The sequence below is a fragment of the Chlorocebus sabaeus genome, chromosome 6, assembly GCF_047675955.1.
Source record: "Chlorocebus sabaeus isolate Y175 chromosome 6, mChlSab1.0.hap1, whole genome shotgun sequence".
Classification (NCBI taxonomy): domain Eukaryota; kingdom Metazoa; phylum Chordata; class Mammalia; order Primates; family Cercopithecidae; genus Chlorocebus; species Chlorocebus sabaeus.
The window spans coordinates 12,849,962-12,867,346 of NC_132909.1; the positions used below are offsets into that span (position 1 = coordinate 12,849,962).

Sequence of the window (17,385 nt, forward strand, 5' to 3'; positions counted from 1 at the left end):
TGGGAGGTCGAGGCTGCAGTGAGCCATGATCGCACCACTGTACTCCAGCCTGGGTGACAGATGGAGAGCCTGGTTCTAAAAAAAAAAGGAAACTGAGGCTTGAAAGTGTTGAGATGTCACACAACTGGTAGTGGAAGAGTCAGGATTCATGATGGTATTCTGCCTGCTATTTATTTTTCTTGTCTTACTGCATTGCCTGTCATCACAGTAACTCCATGTACTGAGGCTTTATATGTGTCAGGTATATATAGATTGCCTCTAAGTCACACAACAACTCTATGAAGAAGGTACTATTAGGTACCTTATTATATAAAGAAGAAAATGAAGGCACAGAGAGGTAAAGTCACTTGTCCAAGGTCACACAGCCAGCAAGTGTTAGAGCCAAGATGGGAACCCAGGAAGGCTAGAATGCTTCACTACCAACTCTGTTATAACTTGGGGAAGTTACTAGATAACTCTGGAACCAGTTTCTTCACTTTATTTTATTTTATTTTGAGACAGAGTCTCGCTCCATTGCCCAGGCTGCAGTGCAGTGGCACCATCATAGCTCACTGTAACCTCCAACTCCTGCACTTAAGCAATCCTCCTACCTCAGCCTCCCAGGTAGCTGGGACTATAAGCACAAGCCCCAACATGCCTGGCTATTTTATTTTACTTTATTTTATTTTATTTTATTTTTTGAGACAGAATCTCACTGTGTTGCCCAGGCTGGAGTGCAATGGCATGATCTCGGCTCACTGCAACCTCTGTCTCCCAGGTTCAAGTGATTGTCGTGCCTCAGCCTCCCAAGTAGCTGGAATTACAGGTGTGTGCCACCACACCTAGCTAATTTTTATATTTTTAGTAGAGACAGGGTTTCACCATGTTGGTCATGCTGGTTTTGAACTCCTGACCATAAGTAGGCCACCCACCTTGGCCTCCCAAAGTATTGGGATTACAGGTGTGAGCCACCATGCCCGGCCTAATGCCTATTTTTTAATTAAAATAAAAAGAATTTTTCTTTTCTTTTTTTTTTTTTTTTGTAGAGACAGGGGCTTGCTATGTTGCCCAGACTGGACTCAAACTCTTGGCCTCAAGTGATCCTCCCTGCTCAGCCTCCCAAAGTGCTAGGATTACAGGCATGAGAGACATGCCCAGCCAGTTTGTTTTTGATTTTGATTTTTTGAGACAGGGTCTGTCTCTGTCACCCTGGTTGGAGAGCAGTGGTGCAGTCTTGGCTCACTGCAGCCTCTGCCTCCCAGGCTCAAGTAATCCTCCCACCTCAGCCTCCCAAGTAGCTGGGACTACAGGTGCACACCACCACACCTGCTAAATTTTTTATTTTTTGTAGAGACGGGGTTTCACCATGTTGCCCAGGCTGGTCTCGAACTCCTGAGCTCAAGTGATCTGCCCGCCTCAGCCTCCAAAAGTGTGCTAGGATTACAGGCATGAGCTGCTGTGCCCAGCTGTTTTCTTTTTTGTTTGTTTGTTTTGAGATGGAACTTTGCTCTGTCACCCAGGCTGGAGTGCAGCGGCATGATCTTGACTCACTGCAACCTATGCATCCCAGGTTCATGCGATTCTCCCGTCTCAGCCTCCTAAGTAGCTGGGATTACAGGTGTGAGCCACCACGCCTAGCTCATTTTTGTGTTTTTTAGTAGAGATGGGGTTTCACCATGTTGGCCAGGTTGGTCTCGAACTCCTGACCTCAGGTCATCCGCCCACCTTGGCCTCCCAAAGTGCTGGGACTGCATGCATGACCCACTGTGCCCAGCTCTAATTTCTGTATTTTTAGTAGATACGGGTTTTCAGCATGTTGCCCAGGCTGGTCTCGAACTCCAGAGCTCAAGTGATCCGCCTGCCTCAGCCTCCCAAAGTGCTGGGATTACAGGCTTGAGCCACAGTGATCAGATATCTTTTTTTTTTTTTTTTTTTTGAGACGGAGTCTGGCTCTGTCGCCCAGGCTGGAGTGCAGTCGCCGGATCTCAGCTCACTGCAAGCTCCGCCTCCCGGGTTTACGCCATTCTCCTGCCTCAGCCTCCTGAGTAGCTGGGACTACAGGCGCCTGCCACCTCGCCCGGCTAGTTTTTTGTATTTTTTTTAGTAGAGACAGGGTTTCACCGTGTTAGCCAGGATGGTCTCGATCTCCTGACCTCGTGATCCACCCATCTCGGCCTCCCAAAGTGCTGGGATTACAGGCTTGAGCCACCGCGCCCGGCCCCAGCTATCTTTTTTTAAAAAAAAGCCTGTTTGAGGAAGGGCCATTTGAATAGACGTGAATGAAGTGGAGTTACTTCTTCTGTCCTCTGTTTGCTTTACCCATAGCCCTTATCACAACCACCATAAACCGTTCATTTATGCAATTCCACCCTTAACATCAGAGTCCTCTGGACATGTCGTGAGCTCTGTGATGGCACCGCCTAGCACGCAGCATGGGTCACCACAGATGAGCCTCCGTCTTCCTACGCAGACGGGTGAGCAGGCGACTCAGGGAGTTAATGAACCCATCAGCTGTATCTGACTGCAAAGACAGCATTCTGGACCCTTGCACTCTGGTGCCCTGGTTAACCAGCTCTTTCTCATCCATTCACCCGGGCTCCCTGGCTACGCCTCCAAGTTGCCAGACCCCGCGCTACCCGAGCTTGCTGCCCCAGGCCCCTCACCTTTCTGCACCTTGTCGCACAGCAAGTAGAGCTCCTCGCCACCCGTGCACGGCCCGCTTTCCTTGTTAATTCGACAAATCCGCAGCTCTGACGTGTTTGTGGATTCTGGGAAGGAGAGAGAGGAAGAAGTGTATTAAAAAAAAAAAAAAAAAAACCCGAGAATTCAGTCACCGAGGGGCCGAGGAGGGAGGATGGTTTGAGCCCAGGAGTTCCAGACCAGCCTGGGTAACATGGTGAGACTCTAGCTCTACAAAACGTTTTAAAAATAAAACTTAGCCAGGTGTGGTAGCACATGCCTGTAGTCTCAGCTACTTGTCAGGTTGAACTGGGAGGATCACTTAAGCCCAGGAGTTCAGGCTGCAGTAAGCTATGACTGCACCACTGCATGACTGCCTAGGCAACAGAGTGAGACCCTATCTCTAAAAAATAATAATAATAAACAAAAATATTTTTGTTTTGTTTTGTTTTGTTTTGAGACGGAGTCTCGCTCTGTCGCCCAGGCTGGAGCGCAGTGGCCGGATCTCAGCTCACTGCAAGCTCCGCCTCCCGGGTTTACGCCATTCTCCTGCCTCAGCCTCCCGAGTAGCTGGGACTACAGGCGCCCACCACCTCGCCCGGCTAGTTTTTTGTATTTTTTAGTAGAGACGGGGTTTCACCATGTTAGCCAGGATGGTCTCGATCTCCTGACCTCGTGATCCGCCCGTTTCGGCCTCCCAAAGTGCTGGGATTACAGGCTTGAGCCACCGCGCCCGGCCAACAAAAATAATTTTAAAAAAATGTTTAAGGGGGACCCTCAGACCTCAGAGAAAGTTGATGGGGTCCCAGGTCAGAGAAGGTTCCTTGAGGAGAGTTTGATAGACTGTAATCTTGTAGTGGACACCTGTTGTTTTCCCCATCTAATCTAGTAGTCCTGGACCCTCTTCTTTTAACAGCCTCCAATTTTCCCTCAAGGGACCACCCCTCATCTTCGTAATTGGGATTGGGCAGGGCTGAGCCCACTTCCTAGCTCAGCAGTAATTGATCACGTGCCCCAGACCTGGCCAATCAGAGCAGGGCATCCCTCTGGCCAAAGCTGATTGGTCAAAAAGGAGGAAATGACCAAAACCAGGCCAGTGAGAGATAGACCTGAGGCTTGAAGCAAAGCTATTAGGTAAAAGAAGCTAAAAGCAGCCTTGGGAGTTGGGTAGAGGTGCTGGGCAGGTAGGATATAAGCCTGGATTCTAACATGGAGGAAGAACAGCTGAAAGACAGATCTCTAATGACATCACTGAGGTCCTGGATGCAGCCAGACCTGAAGCACTATGCTACATCTGCATTTTTCTCGTTAATAGAACAAATTATTCTCTTTTTTTATCCGGTAAGCCTATTTAAGTTGGGATTCTATCACTTGCATCCATAAATGCCCTGAATTAATATCCCATTTTGATGATTACAGCAGCCACTACGGGTTGGCTAAAACCTACCAGTTATTCCCAATCCCCTCTTCTATGCCTGTACCCCTCTATAGAGGTTGAAAAATCTAAGCACTTGCTTTCCCAGATCACCCTGCAACTAGGAGTGGCCATGGGACCAAGCTCTGGCCACTGAGAAATAAGCAGAAGTCTACCAGGGTGATTCTGTGGAATATAATGCACTCTTTCAGAAAGGGAGAGAGACTATTACTTATGCTGCCTCTTCCCTTGGGCTGCCTGGTATAGTTGTACAGGTTGTTCATTCTACAATACTAGAAGACCCCCTTTCCCCGCCCCCCCCGAGACGTAGTCTCGCTCTTTCACCCAAGCTGGAGTGCAGTGGTGCGATCTCGGCTCACTGCAAGCTCTGCCTCCCGGGTTCACGCCATTCTCCTGCCTCAGCCTCCCGAGTAGCTGGGACTACAGGCGCCCGCTACCATGCCCAGCTAATGTTATGCATTTTTTTAAATTTCTTTTTTTTTTTTTTTGAGACGTAGTTTCGCTCTGTCGCCCAGGATGGAGTGCAGTGCTGCGATCTCGGCTCACTGCAAGCTCCGCCTCCCGGGTTTACGCCATTCTCCTGCCTCAGCCTCCCGAGTAGCTGGGACTACAGGCGCCTGCCACCTCGCCCGGCTAGTTTTTTGTTTTTATTTTTTTCTTTTTTTTGTATTTTTTAGTAGAGACGGGGGTTTCACCGTGTTAGCCAGGATGGTCTCGATCTCCTGACCTCGTGATCCGCCCAGCTCGGCCTCCCAAAGTGCTGGGATTACAGGCTTGAGCCACCGCGCCCGGCCAATTTTTTGTATGTTTAATGGAGGTGGGGTTTCACTGTGTTAGCCAGAATGGTCTCCATCTCCTGACCTCGTGATCTGCCGGCCTCGGCCTCCCAAAGTGCTGGGATTACAGGCATGATCCACTGCACCCGGCCAAGAATTTTTGCATTTTTAGTAGAGATGGGGTTTCGCCATGTTGGCCAGGCTGGTCTCAAACTCCTGATCCCAGATGATCCTCCTGCCTCGGCCTCCCAAAGTGCTGGGATTACAGGCATGAGTCACCACACCCAGCCCCCATTTTTTTCTTTTCTTTTCTTTTTTTTTTTTGAGATAGAGTCTCACTCTGTTGCCCAGGCTGGAGTGCAGTGGTGCAATCTAAGCTCACTGCAACCTCCGCCTCCTGGGTAGCTGGGATTATAGGCGTGTGTCACCATGCCCAGCTAATTTTTGCATTTTTAGTAGAGACAGAATTTTACCACATAGGCCAGGCTGGTCTCCTGACCTCAAGTGATCCACCCACCTCAGCCTCCCAAAGTGTTGGGATTACAGTCTTGCTCTGGTGCCTAGGCTGGACTGCAGTGGCATGATCACAGCTCACTGCAGCCTCAACCTCCTAGGCTCAAGCAGTCTTCCCACCTCAGCCTCCCAAGTAGCTGGGACTATAGGTGCATGCCGCCATGCCCAACTTTTTTTTTTTTTCCCCTCGAGACGGAATCTCACTCTGTTGCTCAGGCTGGAGCGCAGTGACACGATCTCAGCTCACTGCAACCTCCGCCTCCCGAGTTCAAGCAATTCTCCTGCCTCAGCCTCCTGAGTAGCTGGGATTATAGTTGCCTGCCACTGCGCCCAGCTAATTTTTGTATTTTTAGTAGAGACAGGATTTTGGCATGTTGGCCAGGCTGGTCTCAAACTCCTGACTTCTCAGGTAACCTGCCTGCTTCGGCCTCCCAAAGTGCTGGGATTACTGGCATGAGCCACCGCGCCTGACCACCCAGCTAATTTTTTTTTTTTTTTTTTTTTGAGACGGAGTCTCGCCCTGTCACCCAGGCTGGAGTGCAGTGGTGCTATCTGGGCTCACTGCAAGCTCCGCCTCCTGGGTTCACGCCATCCTCCTGCCTCAGTCTCCTGGGTAGCTGGGACTACAGACACCTGCCACCATGCCAGGCTAGTTTTTTGTATTTTTTAGTAGAGACGGGGTTTCACCGTGTTAGCCAGGGTGGCCTCGATCTCCTGACCTCATGATCTGCCCACCTCGGCCTCCCAAAGTGCTGGAATTACAGGCGTGAGCCACCGCACCTGGCAGCTAATTTTAAATTCTTTTATAGAGACAGGGTTTTGCCAAGTTGCCCAGGCTAGTCTTGAACTCCTGGGCTCAAGCAGTCTTCCCACCTTGACCTCCCAAAGTGTTGGGATTACAGACATGAGCCACAGCACCTGAGCCACTCGTGCCTCTGTAAGCGGGACATTCTGACACCTGCAGCCAAGGGCAATCCTAATGGCCACAGCACTCTCAACTCACTCTTGTCGTAGACGGGCTCGGAAAGCACAGGGTCCATGCGGCGCATCTGTCCCTGCTGGTCCCGATATGAGGCCTGGAAGCAGATTCTCACGACATTCATGTCTACTTCCTGATGGTTCTTCAGGGACCCAGCTGTCGGGGGAGATATGGGGAGGCTGAGGGTGGGAAGTGGAGACCCTCTTTGGGGTGCAGGGGAATGGGGAAGGGATGGGGCTGGAGGAGACGGTGGGGCCTGGAGTGGTGAGGGGACTAGGGTGAGCACAGAAGGCAAGGGCTTTGGGAGGACGCATGATGGTCAGGTCAGGCAGGGGGCTCACCATTGTACGGGTCAATGCCCAGTTGAATCTTCCGCTCAATGGCAGCCTCAATCTCCTTCTTCCTCACACACTGGATGCCCAGGTTATTAAAACTGAGGGGATGACGGGGGAGGGAGAGGCGTGCTCCTGAGCAGGCAGGTGTGGCCCTAACCTGCAGGAGGCTCCGGCAGATGCTGCTGTGGGGCTCGGGCTCTCAGGCTGACATCCCAAGCCCAGGGGTCCCAGCATTAGAAAGGGTCTGGGGTTTAAACCTCTTAGAAGGCCAGCGCGGTGGCTCATGCCTGTAATCCCAGCACTTTGGGAGGCCGAGGCAGGAGGATCACGTGGTCAGTAGTTCAAGACCAGCATGGCCAACATGGTGAAAACCTGTCTCTACTAAAAATACAAAAATTAGCTGGCACAGTAGTGCATGCCTGTAATCCCAACTACTCGGGAGGCTGAGGCAGAAGAATCACTTGAACCCGGGAGGCAGAGGTTGCAGTGAGCTGAGATCGCACCACTGCACTCCAGCCTGGGCAACAGAGATAGACTCCATCTCAAACAATAAAAAAATAAATAGAATAAACCTTTTGGCCAGACACTGTGGCTCACGTCTGTAATCCCAGCACTTTGGGAGGCTGAGATGGGCAAATCAGGTCAAGAGACCGACACCATCCTGGCCAACTTGGTGAAACCCTGTCTCTACTAAAAATACAAAAATTAGCTCAGTGTGGTGGCGCGTGCCTGAAATCCCAGCTACTCAGGACGCTGAAGCAGGAGAATCGCTTGAACCCTGGAGGTGGAGGTTGCAATGAGCTGAGATCATGCCACTGCACTCCAGCCTGGTGACAGAGCAAGAATCTGTCTCAAAAAATTAAAATAAGTATGTCAAGGATTCTTGAGAAGACCCGGAACATGCCTCATCTTTACCACATGAGAACACTGGCCGACTTCATCTTTAATAAGAAAACTGTGGGGCCAGGTGTGGTGGCTCACGCCTGTCATCTCAGCACCTTCGGAGGCCGAGGCGGATCACGAGGTCAGGAGTTCCAAACCAGCCTGACCAACATGGTGAAACTAAAAATACAAAAATTAGCCAGGTGTGGCGGCTGGCGCCTGTAATCCCAGCTATTTGGGAGGCTGAGGCAGGAGAACCGCTTGAACCCAGGAGGCAGAGATTGCAATGAACCGAGATCACGCCATTGCACTCCAGCCTGGGGAACAGAGTGAGACTCTGTCAAAAAAAAAAAAAAAAAAAAAAAAAAAAGAAGAAGGAAAGAAAGAAGGAAGGAAGGAAAGAAAGAAAAAAACCCTGCAAATTAAACACCAATGAGATGCCTTTGTTTTGGAGCACTCATCAAAATAGCAAAAATCAAAATGTTTCATAATACCTTGTGCCGGTGAGGTTGTGGAGAATCAGGTGCTCTCACCCATTACTGATGGGAGTGTAAATTGCATAACATGGCAGTATTCATTCATTCCACAAATATTTCCTGAGCACCTACTATGTGCCAGTTTCTTTGCCGGACACTGGTAATACAGCAGGGAACGTAAGATACAAGATCTCTGCTCTCAGAACTGACATTTTCACTAAGTCTAAAAATCACTAAAATTAAATCTTCAGGACTTGAGTGTGAGCAATACTCAGCCCTACCTCTGAAGTGTGTGATGCCTTTAGGGCTCTGCCCAAAGTCAGCGCAACACAGTGAAGTGTGTCACTATCTTTCTGTCTCTTTGCACTATGAAAAAATGCTGGCCGGGCGCGGTGGCTCAAGCCTGTAATCCCAGCCCTTTGGGAGGCTAAGACGGGCGGATCACGAGGTCAGGAGATCGAGACCATCCTGGCTAACATGGTGAAACCCCGTCTCTACTGAAAAAAAATACAAAAAACTAGCCGGGCGAGGTGGCGGGCGCCTATAGTCCCAGCTACTCGGGAGGCTGAGGCAGGAGAATGGCGTAAAACCGGGAGGTGGAGCTTGCAGTGAGCTGAGATCCAGATCCACTGTACTCTAGCCTGGGCACAGAGCGAGACTCCGTCTCAAAAAAAAAAAAAAAAAAAAAAAAAAGAAAAAGAAAGAAAGAAAAAATACTCAAAAGTTTTAGATGTAGCCACTGTATGTTGTGTAAGCATTTGTGGACATATGCAAAATAAAAGTTATACAGTGCTTCTGCTTTAAAATGAAAGAAAAGGCCGGCACGGTGGCTCATGCCTGTAATCCCAGCACTTTGGGAGGCCGAGCTGGGAGGATCACCTGAGGTCAGGAGTTCAAGACCAGTCTGGCCAACAAGGTGAAACCCCGTTTCTACTAAAAATACAAAAAATTAGCTGGGCATAGTGCCGTGCACCTGTAATCCCAGCTACTCAGGAGTCTGAGGAAGGAGAGTCACTTGAATCTGGGAAGCAGAGGTTGCAGTGAGCTGAGATCACGCAATTGAACCCTAGCTTGGGCAACAAGAGCAAAACTCCATCTCAAAAAAAAAAAAAAAAAAAAAAAAGATAAATTGTACAGTAAGAGAAAGAGCAGGCCTTGCAGTTAAGTCAGGTCTGCAGTCAAATCCCAGCTCTGCCATCAATTATCTGTGCTCCTTACCCTCTCTGAGCCTCAGTTTCTTCCTCTACAAAATAAGGATAAAATGTATGTGAATCTGTGTGTGGCAGGGCTCCCAGCCTAGGTGAGGCTCTGTACTGTCCCCAGGCCTGTTTCCCCACCTAGGAGAGGCAGTGGGGAGGGTGTACCCAAGCTGCCCTCTGCTCTAAGGTTTTATGTGTGATCTCCAGCCACTCAGAATCTCCATAATCAAGGACGAGAGGCTGGAGATCAGCGGGTGGGTACCTGTGCCGGGGGCTGACGTGAGGCCGGAGCCGCACTCTGCAGACGCCGTCAGTGCAGTCTTTCCCCACGAGGCTGTGGGGGTGGACTCGGTGAGGCCAGTCCTTCCACACCAGGCAGGCAGTCACCTCCACCTCCCGCAGCCCTCCACAATCCCGGAGCTGCAGGAAGAGAAGTGCTCTTTGGAGCTCCCATCACAGATGCCTGCGCCCATCCAAACTCCTTGGGGCCTGCCTCCCTTGGCAGCTCCCCAACCCTCTCCCCACTGGGTCATCTGTCGGGAGCTCTCCAACCTTCTACCCCAACCAGGATGATGGAATGTGTTTGCTTAAGAACACTTTGGGCCGGGCGAGGTGGCTCATGCCTGTAATCCCGGCACAGTGGAAGGCTGAGGCGGGCAGATCACCTGAGGTCGGGAGTTCCAGACCAGCCCGGCTAACATGGTGAAACCCCATCTGTACTAAAAATACAAAAATTAGCCGGGCATGGTGGTGCATTCCTGTAATCCCACCTGCTCGAGAGGCTGAGGCAGGAGAATCGCCTGAACCTGTGAGGCAGAGGATGCCGTGAGCCGAGATCTTGACAGTGCACTCCAGCCTGGGTGACAGAGTTTGTCCAAAAAAAAAAAAAAAGCCACTTTGATATCCTAAACCAGAAGCTTCCAACTGATGAACTGGGGGGCCTCATATAATATCTGCCCTACAGGCTGCTTTTTAAGGCCACCCAGGCTTTTTTTTTTTTTTTCCAGACAGGGTCTCGCTCTGTCACCCAAGCTACAGGGCAGTGGCAGGAGATCTCGGCTCACTGCAACCTCTGCCTCCAGGCTCAAGGGATTCTTCTGCCTCACTGAGTAGCTGGGACTACAGGTGCACACCACCATGCTCGGCTATATATTTTTGTGTTTTCAGTAGAGACGGGGTTTTGCTACATTGTCCAAGCTGGTTTCAAACTACTGAACTCAAGCAATCTGCCTGCCTTGGCCTCCCAAAGCGCTGGGATGACAGGCATGAGCCACCACGTGAAAATTTCAGTGTCATAGAAGACTATAAAGATGGGTGGCATGGCTAGGCGCAGGGGCTCACACCTGTCATCCTAGCACTTTGGGAGGCCGAGGCGGGCAGATCACGAGGTCAGGAGATCGAGACCATCCTGGCTAACACGGTGAAACCCTGTCTCTACTAAAAATACAAAAAATTAGCTGGGCGTGGTGGTGGGTGCCTGTAGTCCCAGCTACTTGGGAGGCTGAGGCAGGAGAATGGTGTGAACCCAGGAGGCGGAGCTTGTAGTGAGCCGAGATGGCGCCCCTGCACTCCAGCCTAGGTGACAGAGCAAGATTCCATCTCAAAAAAAAAAAAAAAAGATGGATGCCACATTTGGGGTTAAAAGACAACAAATGATGGACCAGGCACAGTGGCTCACACCTGTAATCCCAGTACTTTAGGAGGTTGAGGTGGGAGGACTGCTTGAGCCCAGGAGTTCAAGACCAGCCTGGGCAACATAGTGAAACTCCATCTCTATAAAAAGTACAAAAATTAGCCAGATGTGGTGACAGGCATCTATAACACCAGCTACTCTGGAAGCTGAGGCGGGAGGATCGCTTGAACCTGGGACGTGGAGGTTGCAATGAGCCCAGATCATGTCCCTGCATTCCAGCCTGGGTGACAAAGACCCTGTCTCAAAAAGAAAAAAAAAGAGAGAGAGAGAGAAATAATAAATTATGTATTGTGACCTGGGTGCCTGGGTGGTAGGTAATTACACTGTGTAAACTACATATGTATACATTAAATGTAAAAATTCAGAGCTTTAATCTTGACTACATATGATCAATTATAGCTTAATTTTTTTAAAAAAGGAGAGAAGGGCTGGACGCAGTGGCTCACACCTGTAATCCCGGCACGTTGGGAGGCTGAGGTGGGTGGATCACCTGAGGTCGGGAGTTTGAGACCAGCCTGACCAACATGGAGAAACACTGCCTCTACTAAAAATACAAAATTAGCTGGGAGTGGTGGCGCATGCCTATAGTCTCAGCTACTCGGGAGGCTGAGGCAGGAGAATCGCTTGAACCCTGGAGACGGAGGTTGCAGTGGGCCCAGATCATGCCATTGCACTCCAGCCTGGGTGACAAAGCAAGACTCTTTCTCAAAAAATAAATAAATACACAAATAAAGGGAGAAAGAAAGAGACTAATGAGATAGGACAACCAAATGTAACATGATCCTTGGTTAGATCCTGGATTGAGGAGGAAGAAATAACAATAAAACACATTTTGGGAACAAATGGGAAATTGAAATATGGACTGTATATTACATGATTTGACAGGATTACTAATTTTCCTAGGGGTGATTAATGAGATTGTAGCTACAGAGGAGCTTATTATTAGGAGATGCATACTGAACGATTTAGGGGTGAAGTAGCATGATGGCTACCATTCATTTGTAAATGATTCATCAAAAAAACAATGTGGCCGGCGTGGTGGCTCAAGCCTGTAATCCCAGCACTTTGGGAGGTCGAGACGGGCGGATCACGAGGTCAGGAGATCGAGACCATCCTGGCTAACATGGTGAAACCCCGTCTCTACTAAAAAATACAAAAAAATAGCCGGGCGAGGTGGCGGGCACCTGTAGTCCCAGCTACTCGGGAGGCTGAGGCAGGAGAACAGCGTGAACCTGGGAGGCGGAGCTTGCAGTGAGTTGAGATCCGACCACTGCACTCCAGCCTGGGCGACAGAACGAGACTCTGTCTCAAAAAAACAAAAAACAAAAAACAATGTGTGGGCCAGGCATGGTGGCTCACACCTGTAATCCCAGCACTTTTCGGAGGCTAAGGAAGGCAGGTTGCTTCAGCACAGGAGTTCAAGACCAGCCTGGGCAACGTGGTCAGACCCCATCTCTACACAAAATACAAAAATTAGCCAAGTGTGGTGGAATGCACCTGTGGTCCCAGGTACTCAGGAGGCTAAGGTGGGAATGCTTGAACCCTGAAGGACCAGGCTTCAGTGAGCTGTGATTGCGTCACTGCATTCCAGCCTGGGCAACAGAGCAAGACCATGTCTCAAAACAAAATAAAAATGTATCTATCTGTGTGTGTATATTTGCCTGTGCAGAGACAAAACAAGAGACACAGCAAAGGTGGCAAAATGTCAGCTGGTAAATATAGATGAAAGGCACTCACCTTTCAGCCGAGCGTGGTGGCTCACACCTATAATCCCAGCACTTTGGGAGGCTGAGGTGGGCGGATCACCTGAGGTCGGGAATTCAAGACCAGCCTGACCAACATGGAGAAACCCTGTCTCTACTAAAAATACAAAATTAGCAGGGCATGGTGGTATATGCCTGTAATCCCAGCTACTTGGGAGGCTGAGGCAGGAGAATCGCTTGAACCCGGGAGGCAGAGGTTGCAGTGAACTGAGATTGGCCCATTGCACTCCAGCCTGGGCAACAAGAGCGAAACTTCATCTCAAAAAAAAAAAAAAAAGAAAGAAAAAAAGGAATAATAACAAACTTATCAAAATGTATAAATTAAGTATGTGCAATTATTCTTACATCAATTATACCTCAATAAAATAAAACAAAAACTAGACAGGAAAAAAACTAAAACTTTTTTTTCCAACTAAAAGATTAGGAAAAACTTGGAGCCCACAATTAAAATTATAAGACATCACGTTATTTCAGATTTCCAGAGTTTTGTTTTGTTTTGTTTTGTTTTGAGACAGATTCTCCCTCTGTTGTCCAGGCTAGAGTGCGGTGGTGTGATCTCAGCCTCCGGGCCCTCAAACTCCTGATCTCAGGTGCTCCGCCCACCTCAGCCTCCCCAGATTTTTTTTTTTTTTTTTTAATGAGGTTTTAGCAAATGAAGCCAGAATTTTTGCTCAGCAGCCGCAGGCAGCAGCAAATAAAAACCAGCCCCGTTAGACAGGGCCAGTCCCACTTGGCATCTCTGAGTCACCGGCTCAGCCCTGCTGGCATCAAAGACTCTCTGAACTTCTAAAGCCCAAGCCTCTAAAATACCATTAACCATTGGTCTTAGTGGGGGAGTGCTGCCCCCTAGGGGAAAAATGGGATTTTGGGGGTGGCTGGTTGACACTGTGATGTGGACCCCACGGCAAGTAGACAGGACCAGATACACTGGACAGTTTATAATACCGGGGACAGTCCCGCACAGCCATCCCACATCCAGCAAGGCTTCTGTATATCCCGTCAATGATTCAAGTCAGTAAGAAACCTGTTTAAAATTATCAGATCCCAGAAACGTACTCTATTGCTGTTGAGTTGGTTGGTTGGTTGTTTTTTGAGACAGGATCTCGCCCAGGCTGGAGTGCAATGGCACGATCTCAGCTCACTGCAACCTCCGCCTCCCAGACTCAAGCAAGCCTTCCACCTTAGCCTCCCAAACTGCTGGGCTTACAGACATGCATCACACCTGGCCCTTGTTCTGTTTGACACAAATAATATTCTTTCCCATAATTTTTTTTTTTTTTTTTTGAGATGAAGTCTAACTTTGTCACCCAGCCTTGAGTTTCCTATAACTGTAATACCCACCGAATTTTCAAGGATTGCAACCAGCACCCTAATTGTTTAGACCAAGAGTTGTTCGCCACTTTGGAAAATCCCCTCACCAACCGCAACCCTGCACGTGTGACATTTAAGTCACCAAGTCTGCGCAGCTGGGTCAGGTTGCATTTGTGGCCACGGCATTAACAAGGAGCCTATATATAGTCACAAACAACTGCCACCTTCCTCATATATCCTGTGGGGCATTTACATATTGAAATAAATGTGATTATATAGGCTGTACTGATTTCCTTTTCTTTTTCTTTTTTATACTACAGTTTGGTATAAAATACGGAGTTTTGGCCAAGTGCGGCGGCTCATGCCTGTAATCCCAGTGCTGTGGTGGGCCCCGGCAGGAAGATCACTTGAGGTCAGGAGCTCGAGACCAGCTTAGCCAACATGGTGAAACCCCATCTCTACTAGAAATACAAAAATTAGCTGGGCCTAGTGGCAGGCGCCTGTAATCTCAGCTACCTGGGAGGCTGAGACAGGAGAATCGCTTGAACTCAGTAGGCGGAGGTTGCATACCCCTGCACTCTAGCCTGGGCGACAGAGCGAGACTCCCTCTCAAAATAATAATAATAATAATAATAATAATAATAAAATATGGACTTTGGGAGTGACTATGAGGAGAGGTAGGTAATATTGTCTACAAAGCTCAGTGGGTCAGATAGTGTTAAAACCATTCATTTAGGCGGGGCTTGGTGGCTCAAGCCTGTAATCCCAGCACTTTGGGAGGCCGAGGCGGGTGGATCACGAGGTCAGGAGATTGAGACTATCCTGGCTACCATGGTGAAACCCCGTCTCTACTAAAAATACAAAAAAACCTAGCCGGGCGTGGTGGCGGGCGCCTGTAGTCCCAGCTACTTGGGAGGCTGAGGCGGGAAAATGGCGTGAACCCGGGAGGCGGAGCTTACAGTGAGCCAAGATCGCACCACTGCACTCCAGCCTGGGAGACACAGCGAGACTCCGTCTCAAAAAAAAAAAAAAAAACAAACCATTCATTTAACCAGCTCCCTGCTGTAATATTAGGAAATTCTGAAAAGCTTAGAGTCAACAGTCTCAGGACTTACGCAGACTCCAGGACTGAAAGCTTTTCATCCTTGAGATGTCAGTTGGGACTGTGGAAAGGACATTAGACTTTAGTTTTTTTGTTTGTTTGTTTTTGTTTTTTGAAACAGCATCTTGCTCTATCACCCAGACTAGAGTGCAGTGGTGTGATCATGGCTCACTGCAGCCTCCACTTCCCAGGCTCAAGCAATCCTCCCCGTTCAGCCTCCCACGGTGCTGGAACCCCAGGCACAAGCCACCACACCTGGCTAACTTTTTTTATTTTTATAGAGATGGGCATCTTGCCATGTCACCTGGGCTTGTCTTGAACTCCTTGCCTGAAGTGATCCTCCTGCCTTAGCCTCCCAAGGTGCTGGGATCACAGGCATGAGCCACCATGCCTGGCCCATTAGGCTTTAGAATAAGTCAGACCTGGCACCAAATCCAGGCTCTACCACTGGCCATCTACAAGATAAACCTCTAGGGTCTTACTGTCTTTATGTGTAAAATAGGTATCCACAGTATGCAAAGTACCTGGTACATGGAAGCACTCAGCAAATGGCGGTAATTACTAAACAGCGCTAATTACTAGAGTAAACTTGCTGTGTGCCCTGTGCAGGTAACTGCTCCTTTTTTAACCTCAGTTTCCTACTCTGAGGATGGGGATAAAAATCCTGAATCCAGGCCACCCCGTGGTGGCTCACACCTGTAATCCCAGCACTTTGGGAGGCCAAGGCAGGTGGATCACCTGAGGGCAGGAGTTTGACATCAGCCTGGCCAACATGGTGAAACGCTGTCTCTACTAAAAATAAAAAAATTAGCTGGGCATGGTGGCGCACACCTGTAATCCCAGCTACTTGGGAGGCTAAGACAGGAGAATCGCTTGAACCCGGGAGGTGGAAGTTGCAGTGAGCTGAGATCGCACCACTGCACTCCAGCCTGGGCAACAGAGCAAGACTCTGTCTCAGAAAAAAAAAAAAAATCCTGAATCCAGATTTGGAGACAGGTCATTCCCTATGGTTAGGCATTTACCATTCTAAATCTTGGAAATAAAAACCAACTCTGGGGACCGAGCACGGTGGCTCACACCTATAATCCCAGCACTTTGGGAGGCTGAGGCAGACAGATTTCTTGGGGTCAGAAGTTCAAGACCAGCCTGGCCAACATGGTGAAACCGCATCTCTACTAAAAGTACAAAAAATTAGCCAGGCCTCATGGCATATGCCTGTAATCCCAGCTACTTGGGAGGCTGAGAAGGGAGAATCACTTGAACTCAGGAGGCAGAGGTTGCAGTGAGCTGAGATTGCGCCATTGCACTCCAGCCTAGGTGACAGAGCAAGATTTCATTAAAAAAAAAAAAAAAAAAAAAAAAAAAAACCAACTCTGAGCCAGCCAGAATAACTACCTGGGAAGACTTAGAAATTAGGCCGGTGTGGTGGTTCACACATGTAGTTCAGTACTTTGGGAGGCCAAAGTGGGAGGATTGCTTGAGGCCAGAAGTTCAAGACCAGACTGGACAATATGGCGAGATGCCAACTCTTCAAAAAAATACAAAAATTAGCCAGGCACAGTGGCACGCACCTGTAGTCCCAGCTACTCAGGAGGCTGAGGTGGGAGGATCTCTTGCCTGGGAGGTGGACGCAGCAGTGAGCTGTGCTTGTGCCACTTTACTCCAGACTGTGTGACAGAGAGAGACCCTGTCTCCAAGAAAACGCCTTAGAAATTAAAAGTTGGGGAATACAGTTAAACATGGGATAGGCCGGGCGCGGTGGCTCAAGCCTGTAATCCCAGCACTTTGGGAGGCCGAGGCGGGCGGATCACGAGGTCAGGAGATCGAGACCATCCTGGCTAACACAGTGAAACCCCGTCTCTACTAAAAATACAAGAAAACTAGCCGGGCGAGGTGGCGGGCGCCTGTAGTCCCAGCTACCCGGGAGGCTGAGGCAGGAGAATTGCTTTAACCTGGCAGGCAGAGGTTGCAGTGAGCCAAGATCGCGCCACTGCACTCCAGCCTGGGGCACAGAGCGAGACTCTGTCTCAAAAAAAAAAAAAAAAAAACATGGGATAATACAGTCTCAGAATATCATCTCATAGATAACTTACTAATTCATTACAAAGGGAAAGTTGTATCTTTATCATGGAGAGACCTGATCATCACCACATTAGCTGCAGGATCCAACTCAGCATCACCAATATTGGGACTAACAACATCCCACGTCCCTTGATGTGAGACACTGAGAAGGCCACAGCATCACTGCTGGAGTGTTTCTGCC

The 17,385-nt window shown here is 49.1% G+C and overlaps 1 protein-coding gene across 1 annotated transcript in view; it reads right to left on the minus strand.

Moving 5' to 3' along the window:
• Nucleotides 1-17,385, minus strand: part of RELB (RELB proto-oncogene, NF-kB subunit) — a 42,148-nt gene that overhangs the window by 11,031 nt on the left and 13,732 nt on the right. Inside the window, exons 4-7 of the mRNA XM_007997163.3 lie at nt 9,516-9,673; nt 6,703-6,794; nt 6,386-6,517; nt 2,643-2,747 (exon numbers count right to left, since the gene is read on the minus strand). Of these exons, the coding sequence (XP_007995354.1) occupies nt 2,643-2,747; nt 6,386-6,517; nt 6,703-6,794; nt 9,516-9,673 (487 nt within the window). The remainder of the gene's footprint in view (nt 1-2,642; nt 2,748-6,385; nt 6,518-6,702; nt 6,795-9,515; nt 9,674-17,385) is intronic.